General features: G+C 41.1%; 1 protein-coding gene and 1 non-coding gene across 7 annotated transcripts in view; both read right to left on the bottom strand.

Annotated features, from left to right (window-relative positions):
* Positions 1-21,284, bottom strand: part of INTS9 (integrator complex subunit 9) — a 63,275-nt gene that overhangs the window by 35,438 nt on the left and 6,553 nt on the right. For all 6 annotated transcript variants that reach the window (XM_037526531.2, XM_054701086.1, XM_054701085.1 and 3 more), the window contains one exon: positions 306-433. In XM_037526531.2, coding sequence (XP_037382428.1) covers positions 306-433 — 128 coding nt within the window. The remainder of the gene's footprint in view (positions 1-305; positions 434-21,284) is intronic.
* On the bottom strand, positions 6,309-6,418 carry LOC119258332 (U6 spliceosomal RNA). Its single transcript, XR_005128200.1, has one exon. It is a non-coding gene; the product is annotated as a U6 spliceosomal RNA (small nuclear RNA).

Here is a 21,284-nt window from a genome sequence, read left to right on the forward strand (position 1 = left end):
CAATTCTTGGGCTCGTCAGTTGACCATTTATCTGTGCTTATATGAATTTGCAAGAAAGATGAAATATATATGACCTTGCTTGCACTGAGTAGTTGCAGGAATATTTTATAGAAGTTATAATAAAGAAGTCAGTCAATAAATCAATACAATACTTTCCATCCACCCAGCCAAGAGAAATCATTTTGATGGGAAATTATTTTAAGGGAACAAACTTAGGACAACATGCAGGTACTAGTAACCGTTCCACGGACGGCGCTGTCTTCCAGCAAACCAGAGCTCACTGTCTCTGGCGCATCAGTACGTACCTCTGAACAAGTGGCAGAGGAAGGAAACTGAGGGTGGAAGTCATGTCTAGTCCACAGTCCAACATAATGGTGGTGGACTTGAATTTGAGCACGTTGCATGGTAAGGTCGGGTGCCCTGACAGGCAATACTGGAAAAAAATGAAATGACTTTCGTTAATAACCAAGTAGAGTGGAAAGAAGAGAGAGCAGAAGGAAGTTAAGACTGATCACTGTCTTGCCTAGGAACATCGCGTGGTTTCAGCTGACACTCCACGCGGTGGCCTCCCTTTACAGCTCTGGGCACCCCCTCCCCTAGCACTTCAAAGAACGCAGAATCTCAGATCATCCCCATTTTTCTGTAGGCTACCAAGTTATTTCCCAGGTGAGCACAATTTTGGGGGGCACTTTGGGCTCCAGTTTCCGCTCTGTTCTCACACGACATTTCCAAATTCCCACTACCCGTCACACCTAACACTGCCCAAAGTGCCCCACTAAATCCTATGCTGGGTCCTCAAACTGGGCTACAGGCTTGGCTCTCTCCTGCAAGTGACTTTCCTGAAAGTGGGTGGGAAAGGTTGACAAGCAAGTGCCAGCAAAGGTTACATTTTAGTCTCGTCAGAAGAAACGTCGCCAAAGGAAGGTGGCTCTCCTGACCTGCGATGCTCAGCAGGCCTGAGGGACCCCAGCTCCCCACCACCCAGGAGTCTCTGGCCCGTGGCAGTGGAGCTCATAAGCCACCACGGTGGACCCACAGGAGAGAGATGAGGCGAGATGCCAACATTCCCCAGGTCCTCCTCCACAGGGTGGGAGACAGATGTGCCACACGGAGCCCTGCCCCCTTCCTAACACTACTGTGACGCTGACGGCAGAGAGGGGAAGGACCCATCACCCCACTTGCAAGGTTATTCCACAGGCGCCTCTCTTGAACAGCAAAGCCCAGAAGATGGAGGGATCCAGTTCTCACTGGCCGAGGGCTTTTATTTCTGACTCAAGTCCAAGTCCACGTGACAATAATGCCTGGCCCCACGGGCCACAGTCGCTCAAATTGTCTTCCCATGTATTTGTTGTGCTGGCGCTTCTTTCACGGGGGACATTTCCTGTGTTTCTCCAGAGGCTATTATAGGGCCTGATGGGTTTTTTTTTTTTTTTAAACTGCATTTTATGTTAAAGTCTAACGCCAAGAAATAATGTGTCTTTTCCAAGCCTCTTCTTTATTCCAAGTATATATATGATGACTCTATTCCCCTACTCAAAACTCACAACTCAAGGTCTGAAAAGGTACAAGGTTATTTGTGATGAGAAAAACATAAATTATTACAACTACAATTGACCTAAAAAAAAAAAAAAAAGCGCAGGAAGCATGGTTTAGGCAATCAGGCTTTACGTAAATTATTTTTGATAGGCAGAAAAATTTTCCTCCCAAAGAAGGCAGAGATATTCCCTCTCCCCATCCTCCACCTGGTTCCCTATTGCTAGCTAGGTTTCACCCCTGGCTGAGAATTACTTGTTAAAGATCAACCATCTCAAAATGAACACAAAGCACAATGTTAGACTAGCCCCAAACATTAACTAATGCTCTAATAAGCTCGTTCCTCTAGTTTCACTTAAAAAAATCAGATACTCAGTAAAAACAACCAAACAAAAGAGAAAAAATGAAATGTATATAATGGTTATTTCAGGGTGGAGTGATTATGGTGCAATTTCCTTCTTCCAGCTTTCTGTATTTTTCGGATGTTCAACAATGAGCATTTATTCCATTTTTATAATCAGGAAAAAAATGTGATGAAAACAAAACTAAAAATGTAGCCAGCCAACTGAAGGCCAAATCTTTATCTTCATCTGTAAGCCTGAATTAGGGAAAACAAGTTACAGGGAAGAGGGACCAGCAAGTAAAGGCTGCTGCTCAGAAGACCTCTGGCAAGGAAGTCAGCAGCTGCAAGGCGCCCCACTTGCTCCCACCCCCAGGGAGAAGAAGGTGAGGAGCACTTTCTGAGCACCCTGGGTGCCTCTGGGAGGTGTGCCTGAGCTGCGCCTCTCTAGCTGTGCTTTTATGCGCGAGGAAAGGGAACTTTCTGCAGTTGCAGCTACTTGGCTAAGAAGAGCCGCACAGTGAGGTCCCCCTACTCCCCGTACTCCCCAGACCCCAGTCCTGCTTTCCAAGCGGCACTGCACACTTGTGGGTCCAGAGTCGGCCGAGAGAGTGACTGGCTGAGGTTCACACAACAGCAAAGGAGGCCGGGGGAGGTGTCCGAGGTTTGCCTTTCTCCAGGTACAGCCTCTGCGCTTGCCCCCCTGCTGCCGGCGTCACCCAGCCGCTTCTCATGCAGGGAGGGTGATGAGGCGAACATGTGAACCTCTGAGGCATGCGGTTCAACTTCAAAAATCTGTATTACAAAAAGTTTGAAAGATTGCACTCATTTTGATGTTCCTTTCTTTTTTCACACTCGCACAAACTGAACTCAGCGTGCACTGCTCCACACGTGTCTCCCAAGACTCAGGAGGACGCGGTTTCCTCCGTCCACGCCGCACCCGGCTCCTCCTGGCTGCCTTCTGGCTGCCTCCTGGGTCCGCCTGAGTGTGCTTCATCGTCATCTGACTGTGGAACACGGAGGGCTGCTTCCAGTCGTTCTGCTACAAACACGGCATGGGGATCAAGGCTTTTTCCAGACGGGGCTGTTTCTTTAGAGGATTCCCAGAAGTGGCATTAACTAGGTCAAAAAATATGAGCACTTTATGGTTCTTGAAACACGCTGCCAAAGCGCTCTCCCAGAAAGGCTGAGCCTATTGACAGTGTCGTCAGTAATATATCAGAAGATCTGTTTCACTGCTTATTCCCATCAGAGGTAGGGTCAAAACCATTTAGAATCTACACAAACGTAGCCGTAATATTAACAGGAGCTATTGCGAAACCGTTAAGGGACCCGAACCATTAAGTGACCCTAAGATCAACCACTGTAAATCTGGAGGCAGCTGGTGAATGGCAGCCGGGGATGAGGTTAGACCACCTGAACCTAATCCTGGTCATGCTTGTTTCCAGCATGTGATTTTGGGGCAGTTACTTACTTTGCAAAGACTCAGTGTCCTCATCTGTAAGATGGAGTAAAAGCTGCGCCCCTCCTAAAGCTGTGAGGACAGAACGCGGAGCGTGCGCAGGGCCACGGACGATGGCACAGGACCACCCCGGGGGGCAGAGGCCATGAGATTGGGGGGGGGGGAGAACATGGAGCATTTGGAAGAGCAAGTCTGTTCTATAGTGGCATTCCTCAACACCTCCGACATTTGTGTATCCCTCTGGACTAGGTAAAACTGACCGATTTTACAAAAGTTGCTAATTTGCCCAGGAAGATATGCTCCCTTCCAAGTTACACGTGAGCGCTCCAGCCAACAAAGCCTTTACAGTTTGTTTCTAGTTCAGCAAGCACACAGCGATGGCTCCACGTTAACTGTATTTCTAATATTTTTGCTTTTCAATTTTTATTTAATTTCAATCCTCGTTTTGTTCTATTTTCTTTATATTTTAAACATTGCTGGAGTTGGAAATGTGGCTGATTAAAATACGCACTCAAGCTCCAGACAGCCCTCTTACATGCTATTCTGGATGCATTTTGCAAATTTGTTTTTTATTCTATCCATTTCTAAATACTATAATTTCCATTGTGATAACTTCTTTGAGCCATAAACTTCTAATTATGTTGTGGTCAAAAATTAGAACTGGTACAACAATTTTTGGGTATTTATTGAAGCTGCTTTGTAGCAAAATACCCTGTAAATAGCTGATTTTTACATATGGCCCACTGTGCATGAAAACTGAAAATATAATCTAATTGTTACATGCAGAGTACATTAAGTTCAGTATCTTTTTAAATTATTTTATGTTCTTACCTACTTGAGTCCTAGGAAAGAAGTATTGTCAATTTCTCTTTATATCTGTCAAGTTATACTTCACATATTTTGAGGTTGTACTGTTACCTACATAAGGATCAGGATGATTAGTAGTGAATGGTTTCTTTTATTATTACACAACACTCTTTGTCTTACAATTTCTAGATTTATTTCTAAATAATATAGCATACCAATCATGGTGAATCATTGCCTCAAGTGGTTTTTCTTTTAATGAAATTTTATAGACACTTGAGTACAAATGAATCAGGTACTTTTATTTTTTATTTATTTATTTTTAAAAAAGATTTATTTATACAAGCACTGGGTACAGTGAGAGGCATGGGAGGATGAGAGAATTCACCAGAGCCAGGGCGGGGAGCAGAGCAGGCAGACTGATGAAGTACACTGCTGAGGGGAGCAGTGGGCGCAGCAGGAGAGGTCTGTCGTGCCACGTGGGAGCCTCGCCGGCGGCTGGGGATCACACCAGCACTGCAGAGGCTGCGGGCAGCTTTGCAGCCCAGCACTCAACTGCTGCGCCACCATGGGAGGCCCTGAATCAGGTAGTTTTATAGTTTAAAAAAAGAAAACCTCACAGCCCCAATCCAAGAGGCAACTACTTGAATTCTTCTTTTGTCTTTTCAAGTTTTCTCTGTATTGTCTATTTTGTTGACTGTTTTTCTTTTTTTTTAAGATTTATTTATTTATGCATACAAGAACTGAGGTACAGGCCAGAGGCTTGGAGTGGGGGTGGGAGGTGGGGTGAGAGAAATCACCAGAGACAGAGTGGGGAACAGAACAGGCAGAATGACCGAAATACACTGCTGAGGGGAGCAGCGGGCAAAACAGGAGAGGTCCACTGCGCCATGTGGGCAGTTCCCTGGCCGGGGATCAAACTCATGCTGCAGTGGCTGCAGACAGCTCCACAGTTTGCGTCCCAACCCCTTGCACTGCCGGAGGCCCCTGCTGTTTTTCAAAGAACCAGCTTTCGGTTTCATTAATTTGTTGGGCTTTCTGATTTGTTTCCTTTATTTCTGCTCTAATTTTTGTTATTTCCTTCCTTCTACTAGCTTTTGGTTTGTTTTTATTTTTTTAGTTCCTTAAGGTAAGATTATTTATGTGAGCTCTATCTTATTCCTTGACATGAGTCTCTGTTACTGCATAATTTCCTCTTAGTACTGCTTTTGCTGTGTCCCATAAGTTTTGGAAGGTTGTGTCCTCATTGCATTTGTCTTAAGGGATTTTTTAATTTCTTCTTTGACTTCCTCATTAACTCATCAGTCATTCAATAATGTGTTGTTCAGTCTCCATGTATTAGTTTCTTCCTGCTTTCTTTTTGTAGTTGATTTCTAATTTGATACCTTCATGTATGATTTAGCATTTCTATCTTCATTAATTTGTTAATACTTGCCTTGAGACAAATTCATAGTCAATCCTGGAGAATGTCCCATGTGCACTTCAGAAGAATGTGTATTCAGCTCTTTTGGGATACAGTGCCTTGTAAATGTCTATTAAGCCCATGTGTTCCAATTCTTTGTTTAAGGTTATTGTGTCCTTATTTATTTTCTGTCTGGTGAAAGCCTTAGGTTGGATAAAATTGAACAGACTGATAATACTAATTATTGGGGAGATGTTGTAAAAATAGAGTATAAACTGGTAGAAGCACTTTGGAGAATAATTTGATAATACTTAATAGTGCTGAATATATGCAGACCTTAACAAATACTAATCATAACAACATACCTAGGTATGAAATTGAGGAAAGTAGTATCCTCTGGAGAAGGAGGAAAAGCAAAGGTTGGTGATCTTAGCATGAGATATAACTATGTCTTTAAAAAGTGGGTGGAGTGAAGAAGAATGATTAACAAAAAAGGCAAACTATTAACATCTATTAATCCCACTAATGAGTACAAGTGTGTCTTCCATTATCAAATTTAAATTACTAAAGGATTTGAGAGTGAACATTATTTTAGCTTTAGGTATACAACATATTTGGCATTTGTCTACATCTCAAAATGATCATAATAAGTCTACCATATTTTCTCAGCAACTTTCATATTTGCACAATCTTAGTACTAATTATATTGCCCATGCTATGTATTATAAATTCTTGACTTACTTATCTTAAACTGGGAGCCTGAACCTAAAAATATGGAAAGCTTCATGGATCTATCTGCATGCCATCTTTGCACAGAGGTCATGCAACAATTCTCTGTATCGTCTAATTTTAGTATATGTGCTGCCAAAGCAAGCACTCTTCTCTGTATTGTTATCAGACACTTCCGCAAACATCGGAATTATGTAACTATACCTTTCCTACTATTGTAAAACTTTGTAGTGCTATTTTCCTCTATGAAAAAAAGTCTCATGGTACAAAAATAAAATCTAAGAGATCATTATCAGATAATTATTTTATGATTAGTATAGCATTTGCTAGGTATGTCTATTAATTTTTAAGGAATTATGTTGGCTAGTGATAATGACCCATAATTTTTATTTCAACATTATACCTGTTCTAATCAACAGTGCACAAGACTTACATAAGACTGATGTGGCAATGGAAGTGGAATAAAGTGAGAATATTCCTTCAGGAGAAGACTGATTTAACAAGGTATTGCCTTGTGGGAACAAAAGTGAAACAAAGATAACTCTCAGATTTTTGGCTAAATTATTAATAACTTGGTTCCTTTAATGAACTCCTTGAGCCTTTCAAGTCTTATGAAGTTAGACCAAACACTTCTCTAATAAGATTCAGCAAACATTTACAACTTTGAGAAAATTTTCAAATGATATAATTATCTAATTACCAGAAATGTTATATTAATATGATAGTTATATTTATAAAGTATACATATTCATAAAAATAAACATCAATGCTGACGCTTGAAAAGGAGTTCTAAAAATAAAAGATCCTAGCTTGAAGGCGATAGGAACTGGAAATTTCATTGTCTGAATTACCTTCACTTGGAGTAAGAATTATCAACAAATATTTTGCATCTAATATTTAGTTAGATCTTCCCAACAAATGAAGGATTATATTGATATCAACTCAGTTGTGAAGAACCAAGATCACACAGATAAGAGTGAATTTACAGGTGAACGATAGCAAGTTTTAAGTGCTTTTTACTACCTCATATCACTAATATATTACAAATAACAAAAACTGTGACGGTGTACTATGCTAAGGGTAACAGATTTAATATGGATAGATGGCTGGATAAGAAATAATGCAAGAATCTTAGAAATAAAAGTAATACAATTTTTTCTAGTCATCTTCTCTGATTTCTTTCTCATTACTATATTTCTGTTGCTAAGGGAACATGAAACCAGCTGGAACAGTTATATTACATCAGATAAAATACAATTTTAGCCAAAAAAAGATAAGAAGACAAAGATGGGACACTGCAATGATAAAGGGGTCAATACATCAAGAAGGCACGACACTCATTTATGTATGTACCCCACGCAGGAGTAACAGAGTAAAGCAATTATTCACAAACATGAAAGGAGACATAGCACATAGGGCGCATTCTCAAGGATAGATCCTATCTTTGGATATAAAACAAGTCTAAATAAAATTTGTGAAGATTGGAATCATACCACACATCTTTATAATCACAATCAACCAAAAGAAGGAAGATGGAAAAATCACAGCATGTTGAAACTAAACAACGTGCTACTGACAACTAAGGTCAATGAGAAGGTCAAAGTAGAAATCAAAATCTACGCAGAGACAAATGAAAATGAAGACATGAGCTACCAAAATCTGTGGAACGAGGCAAAAACATTACTAACAGCAAAGTTAAAAGCAATACAGATCTACCTCAACAAACAAGAAAAAAATCACAAATAATCTAGCCCTTTACTGAAAGAAACTAGAAAAAGGAGAAAAAACAAAACAGAAAGTTCTATAGAGGGGAATAATAAAAAATCAGAGGGGAATAATAAAAATCAGATTAAAGAAGACAAAAACTGGTTCTTTGAAAAGATAAACAAAATAGACAAGATTAGGTGGGGCCACAAAAACCAAAACCAAAACCAACCCAGCATAAATAAAATCAGAAATGAAAGAGAAGTTATAATAGGTACCACAGAAATATAAAAGACCCTGCGATAACCATGAATATGTATATGCCAGCATACCAGACAATCTAGAAGAAAACAACAAACTCTTAGACACATACAACAGTCCAAGATTGAATTGGGAAGAAATGGAAACAACCAAAATGTTCATTAGTGCATAAATGGATAATTGGATAAGTGGTATAGTATACTGGACAAGAGAATACTACTCAGCTATAAAAAAAGACGAAATCTTGTCATTTGTGACAACACGGATGTACCACGAGGTTATTACACTAAGTGAGATAAGCCAGATGAAGAAGATACTTAAGAAAGATAAATACCATATAATTTCATTCATACAGGGAAGATAAAGAAATAACACAAAACAGGGCCTCCCTGGTGGCGCAGCGGTTGAGTGCTGGGCTGCGAAGCTGCCCGCAGCCTCTGCAGCGCCGGCTCGACCCCCGGCTGCTCCCCGGCCACCGGAGGAGGGTCCCACATGGCGCGCAGACCTCTCTTGCCACCCACTGCTCCCCTCAGCAGTGTATTTCGTCGGTCTGCATCTTCTGCTCCCCGCTCTGGCTCTGGTGAATTCTCTCCCCCTCCCGCACTTCTGACTGTACCCAGTGCTTGTATAAATAAACAAACAAACAAATAAATAAATCTTTAAAAAAAAATAAAAAGAAATAACACAAAACAAAACTGAATTCAGATGATGAAAACAAAAGGAGGGAAGGAGGAAAGAGAGTGGATAATTGGGTAAAAAGGATCAATTGCATGGTGGAGGTTGGAAACTCATCTTTTGGTGGTGATTACATATGTGTAGATGTCAAAGTACAATGCTGTATACATGAAACTTATATAATGATATAAACCAGTATCACTTTGTTTTTTAAAAAGTTGTCAGATTAGACACAAAAGCAAGAACCATAACAGAAAACTTGTAAGTTGGACTTGAATTAAAATTTAAAACTTATGTCCTTCAAAAGAAGCTCTTAAGAAAGTGAAAGATAATGCATGGACTTGAAGAAACTATTTGCAAAATATAAATCTAATAAAAAACTTGAATATAGAAAATTTAAAAATGAATTCTAGTAACTCAGTAAGAATGCACTCTGCCAGGAGAATGGGAAAACTATTTCAGCAGGCACTCGCCGAAGAAGATAAATAGGTGGCAAACAAAAAGCTGTTAAATAATTCTTAGAGAAATAAAAATTAATGCCACAGTAAGATATCACTTCACTCTTACGAGAAGGGTTAAAATTAAAGACTGACTGACAAGGGCTGGTAAGGATGCAGAGCAAATGGCAATTCTGCATACCGCCAGCATAATGCTTTCAAGATTCATCTCCGTTGTACGTACTAGTAGTTCATTCCTTTTCATTGTTAAGGATTCCACTACATGGATGTACCACAACTTGCTTTTCCATTCATGTGGATGGACCTTTGGGTGGTCGTTTCCAGCTTCCAGTATTTGCTGATTACAGATAAAGCTGCTATAACCACCACCAGCAAATTTTAGTAGGGACATAGAATTTTATTTCCCTTGGGTAAATACTAAGAGTGAGATTGATGGGTTCTATGTTTAACTTTGTAAGAAACTATGAATTAGTTTCCAAAGTGGAGACTGATTTGTAGCTTAAATAAGCCCGAGTCAGATTTGATCCCACCACAGCATCCAGTATCTCATTTGACCTAGGCATAAAGAATTAGTTCTAACTTAGCCACTAAATTAGTATTAGCCCAAACAAATCCTTAAAACCTTTGGGTCTCAAATTTCTTCAATCAACAAATGAAGAGACTTAGACTATTTCTAAACTCTCTTTTTACACAAAAATGTTATTTGTCATTTTCCCATCATCTCACTGGGCCAAATGAAACTCCTTGATCTTTTACATAACCTGCGGCCAAGACGTGTCTGTGTGTGCTCCTGTGTTCTACAATTCACTATCATGATGTATAAACTGGAAGGAATTTTAAGACCATCTAGTGCGAACACTACTTTTCAAAATGCGGAACTTAGTGCTTCCAAGGTCTGTGAACTTCTCTTTGCAGCAACGCACCTGAGTGCACAGTCCCTACACTGCAGCTCACAGGGTACTCAAGGCTAGGGTGGTATGGGGGGTGGGGGTGGGGAAGGAGCCCTCCCACTGAGAATCCCTGCCTTACACCCCACCACGTGGAGGGAAACTGGCTTCCTCTGGGCCAAATGCACCTAATTAGTAATGATTTAACTCTGTTAAGAATTCTGGGCCAGGCCCTCCGACACTCACGGCCTTCTTCAAACACATTTCCACTGTATTTGGTGACCTTGCACTCTCTCCCGCTTTGTGTCTTGATTTTACCTTGCAGGAGAGCTGTTGAGTGTGCCAATCACACTCCCTTGTCACACTGACTACACAGCTGGATAAAACAGAGGGCTAATTTTCCACTTGAGCAGAAAATGTGCCACACACACTGAGAACTGAGAAGCTACTTTCTGGTTGGGGGGGCCGGATAGCACGCACAGCTGGTAACTGGCATGCACTGCTCCCCGGCACTTAGCTCCTGTCCTCTGCTTGGCTTTCTATGAGAATGAGTAAAGAAGCAGAGGGAGGTGACAAACAGCAAAGCCCTTGCAACGCAGCTCAGAGAGGGTTGGGATGCCGACAGTAAACAATTCAGGGCGAGGGAACAGGCTGGGGTTGGCTTAGGAACAAACCTTGCTGGTCCTCTGGCACTAGAACTTGAAAAGTAATTATAGCTGATGGGAAGACGTTCACAGAGCTATGGATATGACCTCATTTATATAAATATATATGTAATTAAAAAACAAAGACTGGAAACACACATCCAAACTGGTGGAAGCGGTCACTGGGGGGAGCAGGTGCCGACAGCAGCGAGCCTTCACGAACTCTCCACTCGAGAAACTGCTGTACTCTCGACTTCTTTTTTAAAACATTAACCAGACTTTTAAAAACTTTTTTAATTTTGGAATAAAGTGTAATTACCATAATTACACTCTAGAGGTTTCTATTGCCAACGAAGGTTTGATGGAGACTGAAAGGAAAGAAAATGTGTAGGAAAGCAAATAAGGAACATGGCAGATAGCGGGAGGGAGGAGACAGCTCACTGGAACTAAAATGTGGGAAGCAGCGTAGCCTTTCCCGGAACTATGGACGCACTGATGCTCGGGGCAAAGCTGTGCACCACCAAAAGTCAGTCGCAGTAAAGCTCATGTATGACTGGCACACCCTTTTGCTTCTGCTCTATGGTGTTTTTCACTTGTGATCTTCAGGTGTTTAATGAATGTTATTAACCCAGTAAGTCCTAAGAACAAAAGTACTGTGATAATATTGCTAGTAAAAAGCAACGTGATCATGATGGACACAGCTAAAGATAGCTTTATAAGAGAAGGAGGTATGGTGACCATCAATGTAACTTATGGCACGAGTCATCCAACAGCAGAGGCTGTCGTAGAGTACACCGCAATTACACAAGTCGCTGGAAATTTGCAGCAATGACAAGAAGCCAAGAAGAAAAACGGTTAACAAAATGGTAAAAAAAAATTAAATGACTAAGAGAACAGCACCAGTAAGACCTATTAAGCTTGAAATATTATTCCAAGCAAGTTAAAAATGCTGCACACAATCCCCCCGTCACAGATACATGCACTAGTTCAAGCTCTAGACAAATCTGGACATCAGATCCAACCATGAGGAAAACAGATAGCACAGCTACTAGAGAGTTCCCTGCAGCCCTTGGGGAGATACTCAGGAAGGAGTGTTACCGCTGAACTGATTTTCAGTGTAGACAAGATGGGTCTCCTTGGGTGGGGGGGGGGGCAGGGGGGAGGCAGAGTCATGTGGCCTTCATGAGTGGGCTGCATTCTAGGAAATGTGTTCTTGGGTGATTCTGCTGTGATTCTGTTGTGCAGACGTCACAGAGCGTGATCACAGGGACCCGGGCGTGGCCTCCCACACCCCTGGGCACAGGCAGGCGGCGTGGCCATGGCGGAACACCAGCCTCGGGAGCGTGCTCACTCGGACGCCGATCAGCAAGAAGACGGCCTGAGTTTAGCCTCTGCCCAAAGATGCTTCTGGGTGGACCAGGGGAACAGCTCACAGCCCCACACTTACTTTGGATTTTCAAAGAAATGGATTTACAAACAGCTTTTGATGAAGAGAAGAAGTTTCTAAAATCAGCCACCATCTATGGCGCACATGCTGGGCTCTGTACACGCATGTGTGTAGGGATGAAACTAGGCCATCGGCAACATTTTGGGGTCTAGAAAAGGCTTTTCAACTAAAACATTTCTTACCAGTCACACCAATAACAAGCCAGGGGTCAGGAAAGGAGAGAACTTTCAATTTTGCTTCTAAGGTCTGTGCAAGAGGCAGTTTCTTCCCTAATTAATACGGACCTTAGAGAAAGGCAGCAGGGAGACCCACACGGGCTGGAGAAACTAGCTTGACTTTGATTTCAGTTCGCTTGGCCTATGATAAAACACTTCTCTGAAAAATCTTTGTATGAAATGTGAACAGAGAAATGCTAAAAATTTAGGGAAATTTTTGATAATCTAGGGGTAGAAAAGGACTTTTAAACAAAGCCCCATCCTAAGTTGCAATTGAAGAAGAAAATGGTGATTAAATGAGACTGGCCTAAAAACAGCTGTACGGCAAAAATGACCACAAACAAGGTAAAAAATACACTGGAAAAGTTTTTACAAAACCAAGACAAAGAACAGAAATCCTGAATACATGAAGAACACTACTAATGAGAAGGAGAAAGATTCCAACAGGAAGAATGGGCAAGAAACACAAATTGGTAATTTCCAAAAGAATTTTACAGAGGGTCCAACAAGAAATGCAAAGGTCTTCACCCCTCCACAAATAGTAACAGCACAAACTAAAACCCCGTGGAGAAGAGACGGGCCGTCCACGTGTGCTGGCCCAGAAAGCAGATGCCACGGTGAGGCCAGGGAGCCGGGAACTCCTGCTTGGACAAGGTGGTGAAAATAGAGAGCTTCTGAAGAGCAACGTCAGATCCAAATTTAAAACATGCATGTTAAATCCAAATTTAAAATAATCTATGACTGAGGGATTCTAATTAAGGAATTGATACTGAGCAAATAACCAGATGGGTGCAAAAACTGTAAAATAGGTTTGCTTCAGCAGTGCATGGGACAGTAGGGAATGGAAAACAAAATATTCTAGAGCAGAATAAAGCTGCATGATGTCATACTATAAAGGCAGCCCAAACAAACTAAACAAAAATCCAAATGCAAAGAATCATGACAGAGAGAGTTACCTCATCTGATTCTCTTTGTCTTTAACAAGAGAATCCCAAGTCTCATCCGGAATTACAGCCACCTGGGATCAAGACTACTTCCAGGCTGCTTGCAACGAGATAGTCATTTCACTCGATTCTGTCCAAGACGACACACACCCAAGTGGCACGCGCAACTTGGAGAAACCACCCAGGGCGGGGAATTGCCTTTCTTTGTCCTCCCCTCCCTCCTGCTGGCTGGCCTAAGGATGTCATGGCTGTCAGACCTGTCACGTCAGCCCTGGACTGTCCACCCTAGGACTTCGCTTACACTAGGAGAGAAACAGTTATCCTGTCCAAGCCACTGCAACTTCAGATTTCCTATCATTCAGAGCTGAATCTGATGCCAAGAGATTTACAGCTTTTGATTGACTGATTGAGAAGGGTATCCAGGCACACACCCACCAGAGCAGACTACACGCGGGAACATTAAAGGGTGATTATTCTGGGTGCTAAGATTACAGGTCATTTTTGTTTTCTTCTTTATATCTCTCAGTTATTTTGTGAAAGTAGACTGTTTACACCCATAATAGAGCAATGTTTATTATCAGAAAAGCTTTCTAAGAATTCAAATGAGCTAAAGGAACAAGTTTTATTTAGTCCCTCTGAAGAATGATAGTTTAGTCAACTAAACTTCGATTTCCTTTAGCCAACAAGTCAATTTCATCCTTCAAAACTTTCAGGTGAACTGTATGTCGAGTTAAAGTAGGCACAAACCGAAATATACATGTGTGTGTAATTGAACATACACGTTTGAAATGAATGCCAGCTTCACAGCACGAAAATTATTTAAAAAAAAAAAAAACAAACCAAAAACCAAAAACTCCTTGCACATGGCAGTAATTTATCTGTATTCAACCTGTTGATATGACTGAGAATGTTCTCTGCATTGCCCAGTTGTGCAGGAATGGATCCTCAGACTCTTCCAATAAAGGTGAAAGTTGGGGCCTCCCCGGTGGCGCAGCAGGTTGAGCGCCGTGCTGTGAAGCTGTCCGCAGCCTCTGCAGCGCGCGTTTGATTCCTGGCCGGCCAGGGAGAAACCCACATGGCCCGGCAGACCTCTCCTGTCTCGCCCGCTGCTCCCCTCAGCAGTGTCTTCGGTCCATCTGCCTGTTCCGCTCCCCGCTCTGTCTCTGGTGAATTCTCCCTCCTGTACCTCTGACCTGTACCCCAGTTCTCGTATAAATAAATAAAAAAAATCCTTAAAAAAAAAGGTGAAAGTCAAAAATTTTGAAGGCCTGTGCTCTCCTTCCCCCTGTGGCATTCGTCTTAGACGGTGCTCCGCAGCTGGCCCCACCGATTCTCGGGATCCTGTCCCCTTCCAATCAATTTCAGAGTCTTGTTACTGCTTATGAGGTTCTTGTAAGTGCTCAGAAAAATCCTGTTTGAAGTATGTAATTCTGACTTTGCATTTACTCTGACACATTTGCTAATAAGCCCCTTAAAGCATCTTGTTTTGATTATATTTCACTCTTCAACTTTCTCAACTGCCATGAATCATACTTTTGGATTTCATATTCCAAAGTTTATCTTAAGCATGTAAAACAGTGACTCCAATTCTTTGTCCTAGATTTCCAAAGGGATGCATATAAAGGCTCCAGGTGTTGAAAAACTCTTACTACAAGCTCCTAAACTTCCTTGAAATTTAAAAATGGAAAAAAATCTCTATTCTGCCAATGTCTAAACCACTAAGTTTAATATTCAAAGTACTTCAATCCACCTTTCTAACTTTCCAGCGGCTTCTATCCACCTTACTCTCACTCCAAACTGCAGGGATCTAGTTCTCTGATCACACAGACTGTTTGGGTGTTAACAGCAAACCTAGAGAGAAAATGTTGATACTCTGAAGTAATGATTAGGAGGCTACGAGGACAGAAATGTGTATATTTCTGTGCACACCACTACAGAGCAGTGTCCAGGAAAAAAAATTATACATAAAGTGTATATGCACATTCTCAGGAAAATGGAATATTTCACTTCCAAATCTATTTTTTAAAAACCAGTTCATTGAGATGAGACCGACATGTACAAAGCTGTATGGATTTGATGTCTATTGACTTAGTGAGTTCGGGGTAAGAACACACCCATGAAGCCATCACCAACAACAAGACCATAAACATCTCTTTCAAGTTACCTCTCACCCCTCTGTTATGCTGTTGTTGAGCATGATCCAAATCCTTTTTAATTTAACTGTTCCTTCTGCCTGAAATAAGATACATTCCTCCCTTGCCTCATGTATTTGTCAGCCAAGGTGCCTTTCAAGGTCAGCTCAGATATTACAACTCTAGGAAATGTTCATCCTCTGATTGGAATTCATCTTTCATAACCCTAATCTCACACACCTCTCTATGCCCCTTATCTCGGTCTACCTATCCCTAAAACTACACACACTCAGACCCATGCATAAATAGTATCCATGGAACATTCTGTCTTTGGTTTGTAGTGATTACTGATAGCTAGGGGCTATGCTGATTCATCCTTAGTATTCCCACAGCACTGAGGAGGTTTGGTACAAGATAGGCATTTAATAACATTTGTCGGCTTGCACAGCCAAACAATAGATTTCTGTTACTGCTTCTCTTATCTATCACCTAGTCCTTCGCCATCAGTTTCTTCCTACTCAAGCCTCACTGCTTGCATCAAATACAACCTAAACTAAATATGCTGCTGCCTGGGCTCTGGACCCCTTTGGGTTTCTACAGTGATTTTTTTGGTGTTGTAATTGTTTATTTTAACAGACCGATTTGTTTACATTTCTTGCCTTTATCAGGCCTATCTCTTAAGTACAGAGAGAGAAACTATTTCTGGCTGTTCTGTTTTCCAAGGAAGCCTTGCAATTTTCTTTTAAGGTCACAGAAGTCTTTCACTTCATTGAATCTGCTATGTACCAACTAAGATTTTGAGTTACAAAAAACTATGTTTTCTTAAAAGTCTACAAATGGCTTGCAAGATATAATTAACTGCCCAGAGCAAATGATAAAACACAAGTAACTCAATGTTTGTCTGTGTGGAAGAATTTCACTATATTAGTCACTAGAAAATTTTGGAGCAAGAAAGCATGGAGCCATAGTATGTAAATTCAAATACAGAAAAAATTTAAGCCATTATTATCAGAGTGACAGCTTGAGTTAAAGCAGCATGTCCACTCATGTCAGAAACAGGAGACACCTCTCATCACCACTACTCTTCCAAAGCTTTCTGCAAGTAAAAGCCAATATAATTACATCACAGAAAAAATGAGGTTTAAAAAAACTATCTGAAAAGATATACACCTGGAAAATACCAAGAGAATTAACTGGATGTATCACTAAAAATTAAAACAAATTCAACAAAGGGCTGAATAGAGAATACAAAAAAAGGACAATGCCTTCTTATATACATGAACTATGAAAGCAGGAAAAGATTCCCATGACAGCAACAATCAAAAAGATAAAAAAATGATTATGAAAAAGTTTAAGTAAAAGACAAGACATTGCACGTTCTTAGATTCAATTATGTTGAAAGTCAAATTGTTTCTTTAAATTAAAAAAAATTTAACTCGATTCCCATAAAAATATGAAAAGGATTTTATTGGGAATTAATCTAAACTTTATGTGAAAGCTAAAATTCTAAACTTTACGTGGACACAATGGGTGCAGTCTGAAAACTTTTGAAGAGCAATGAGCGTGGACAAGTACTATGAGAGACTGAAACACACTCCAAAGCTATATGAGTAGCAGAGTTTACTACTGAAATATTAATCAACCAAGTAGAACAGAAGAGTTGAAAATGAAACAGAAATAAAAATGCTTTGTAAACAGAAAAGATCTTCTGCCTTTTACACCTGAGAGAGAAATCAAGTGAAAAACTGTAATGACCCAGGGCCCCCTGGTAGTTCCAGACCACTGTGGACTGTGCGTGGAGCAGCAGCAGCAGCAGCAAAAGCCACCCTAGGACAGGCTGGAAGGAGACCTGGACGCTGGCCAGCATTTGTCTGCATTTCACTCATTCTTTTTGTGGTCTTTTTATATATTCAATCTGTTTGGTAAAGAACTTTCTGTTCCTGGCTCTCCTTTCCAAGATCTTGCACCTGCCTATCTGCACTTGACTAAGCTTCCAGTAGCTTGTTTAGCATTTTTAATACTGTTGTTTTAAAATTCTTGTCTGATAGTTCCTCTTTTCCTGTCTCTTTATATTTGTCCCAGGACTTCTGACCTCATTTTGCTTTTTCTATCTTGTGTTCAGATGTCCCTTGCATCTTAGGTGTGTGTGTTGCCTTCTATGCTATTTGTGTGTACTTGTGTGTGGGGGGGGTTGTTGGTTTCTCAGTTTACCCTGAATGAGTGGAGGGCAGGAGGGAGAACTGGGGCTTTAATAATCGCAGTTTGAGGAGCGAGTTGATTGCTTTTACTTCCTTTTTCCATTCTACATCAAGCTGTGTTCTGTGCTTAGGCTGTCCTAACTTCCCACCCTGTCTCTCTGCTGCTCCTTTTTCCTGCAGGTTATGATCTATGACACTTGAGTTTGCCAAGAGGAGGAGGGAGGTCTGGACTGCCAGGTTCATGCTCTGGGACTAATTTGCACTTCACCCCCAGCCCAGTCACGGTCCCCTTTGCTTCCTCCCACTCTCTCCCTCAGTGGCCACCAACCTTAGCCCAAGATCTCCCAGGGAAAATCTGGAACTCGATGGATGGGGTGCAGTGCCTGGATCTTCCTTGAGGAAATCCTTTTCTATAGTTATTTTATTTTTATTTTAATTTTTTTTAAAGATTTATTTATTTATTTATACAAGCACTGGGTACAGTCAGAAGCGCGGGAGGGTGAAAGAATTCACCAGAGCCAGAGCGGGGAACAGAACAGGCAGAAGGACGCAGCAGGATAGGTCTGCGCGCCAGGTGGAACCCTCGCTGGTGGTCGGGGTTCGAACCAGCGCTGCAGAGGCTACTGGAAGCTTCACAGCCTTGCGCTCAACCGCTGCGCCACCAGGGGAGGCCCTCTATAGTTATTTTAAAGGGCGAGGGTGATCTCAATTTTGGTATTCCACCAAGTTGTGGGTAGAGAAATATTTTTTTAAATAGTTGAAAGAAGCACTGAAAATATTGTTTACAATGAAAGTATTCTGGAAACAAATGACCCAGAGTTTATTAAATGCAGATTGATTCATTAGGTGTGGGTATGTAATATTTTATAAAAATGAAGCGGTTAATGAAGTGATCTGTAAGAGGCTTGCTAACTTACAGAGGAATATGCCCAGCCAGTGTGGGAAGATGTAACCATTTATGTAAAAAAGTTGACAAAGGGGTGAAAATAACACAAATGTGCAAAAATTCACAGAATATCCCTGCTGGGTACATAAGAAACTGATAATTGTGACAGCTCTGAGAAGGATAAGGTTCGGAGGGGTTCTTTCATCATTTTCTTTTTCAACCTGTTGTACAGTTTGATTTTTAAAAAATTAAACAATGTATATGCATTACCCATCCAAAAATATACAAAATGATGCTCAGTATCACCGATATTTAGGGAAATGAAAATCAAAGCCACAGTGAGATGCCACTTTGGGTATTGTCAACACAAACAAACAGAAAATGACAACTTGGCCAATGGTGAAGATGTGGAAAAATCAGAACCCTTGTTGCTGCTGGCGAAGCAAATGGTGTGGCGACAGGTGCTCTGGAAAACAGCATACTGGCTCTTCAAAAAGTTCAACTTAGGGCCTCCCCGGTGGCACAGTGGTTGAGTGCTGGGCTGCAAAGCTGCCCACAGCCTCTGCAGCGCCTGTTCAATCCCCGGCCACCAGGCAAGGGTCCCACATGGCATGCAGACCTCTCCTGCTGCCCGCTGCTCCCCTCAGCAGTGTACTTTGTCAGTCTGCCTGCTCTGCTCTCCCCTCTGGCTCTGGTGAATTCTCTCACCCTCCCGCACTTCTGACTGTACCAAGTGCTTGTATAAATAAATAAATACATCTTTAAAAAAACAAACAAACAAAAAAAACAAACAAAAAGTTCAACTTAGAATTACCACATGATTCAGTAATTTCATGTCTGGGTATGTACCCAAAAGAATCAGAAGCAAGAACTCAAACAGACTGTAGACCACGTTCCCAGCAGCATTATTCATAAGAACCAAAACGCAGAACAACGCAAGTGTCCACTGACCAAAGAGTGGATAAACAAAACTGGTCCATCCCATGGAAAATTACTCAGCTTTAAAAAAAGTCAAGACATCTGAGAAGCTACAACATGGATGAACCCCGAATACGGCCAACTTACATCTGGAGATGCATGGGCGGGAGAGTTGCCCAACCACTTGAAGGTACTTAATGCCACTCAACTGCACACTTAAAAAATGGTAAAAATAGTAAATTTTATATTGTGATTATCTTACTACAAATAAAAAATGTACAATTAAGAAACCTGAAGCAACCTATATCAAGAAAAGAAAGAGAATATGTCAACTGAAAGTCTTCCACAAAGAAAACCCAAGCCCGCATGGTTTCACAGTGAATGCTATCAAATATTTAAAGAAGTAGTACCAATTCTTCACACTGTCCCAGTAAGATGAGGGGACGTTTCCCAACTCATTGTATAAGAGCAACAATACGCCAGTACCAAAGGGAGACGAAGATAAATCACAAAAAAGACCAATTTCTTTCATGAATACTTATGCAAAGTCTAACAAAATAGCAAACCAAACCTAGGAATATATACAAAAGATTTACATCATGTCTAAGTGGGAATTATCCCTAAAGTGCAAGGTTGTTTTAATATTCAAAGTTCCATTAAAACTAGGTACCATATTTATATAATTAACGATGAAGCCATACGGTCATCACAATACCCAAAGGTAAATCATGAGATAAAATTCATAAGCCATTCACGATGAAGACGTTCGACAACCTACAGATAATAACTTCATAGACGGCATTTAAGAAAAACCTACAGCTCACATCTTAGTAGTGAAAAACAGAGGCTTCCCCTCTGAGGTGAGGAAGGGGGAAAGGATGGGCTAGGATCTCTGCCTGCGCCACTTCTACTCAATATTGTATTGAGATTCTGGTCTGTGCACTTATACAAGAAAAAATAAATGAAAACATGGAGAAATTTAAAATAAAAAATTAAGTCCACACGATCAATCATAAGCGTCAAAAACTGGAAACAACGCAAAGGTCCATCAACCAGTACCTGGATAAGCAAAATGTATATTCGCAAGTGAAATATTACTGAGCACTACAGGCTACAACGTGGGCGGGCCTCAAAGTCAGTCTGCCAAGGGGAGGAAGTCAGATACGGAGACCAACACTGAATGAGGCAATTTACATGAAATGGCCAGAAAGGGTGACAAATCAATAGACAGAAAGCAGTTTGGTGGTTGTCTGGGCCTGGGGGTGGTGTTGGGGACTGGCTGCGAATGAGCAGAGGGATGTTTCTGGAGTGACAGACATATCAGCCTCCGGGTAGCGGAGGCTGCTGCATCTCTCTATACATTTCCTAAAAGTCATTGCATTATATCCTTTAAGCGCATGGATTTATATGCATGGTATGCAAATTTATGCCTCAGTACAAGTTTTTAAAAAGTAATAATTACAATAATATCCTTCATATTTTTAATACTACTGCTTGTTTGCCCATGTTCCCAAATGCTGGGGAAGAAAGGGAAGGGAGATAATAAATGAGAACATCTAATTATGCCTTCTTGTATTTTGTTGGAATAGAAAAATGTAGAAATACTGTATTTAGGAAAAGATGCTCCACTCAGGCCACAACTCTG

The sequence above is a fragment of the Talpa occidentalis genome, unplaced genomic scaffold (genome assembly GCF_014898055.3).
Source record: "Talpa occidentalis isolate TD23 unplaced genomic scaffold, MPIMG_talOcc4v2.1 talOcc4.4, whole genome shotgun sequence".
Taxonomy (NCBI): domain Eukaryota; kingdom Metazoa; phylum Chordata; class Mammalia; order Eulipotyphla; family Talpidae; genus Talpa; species Talpa occidentalis.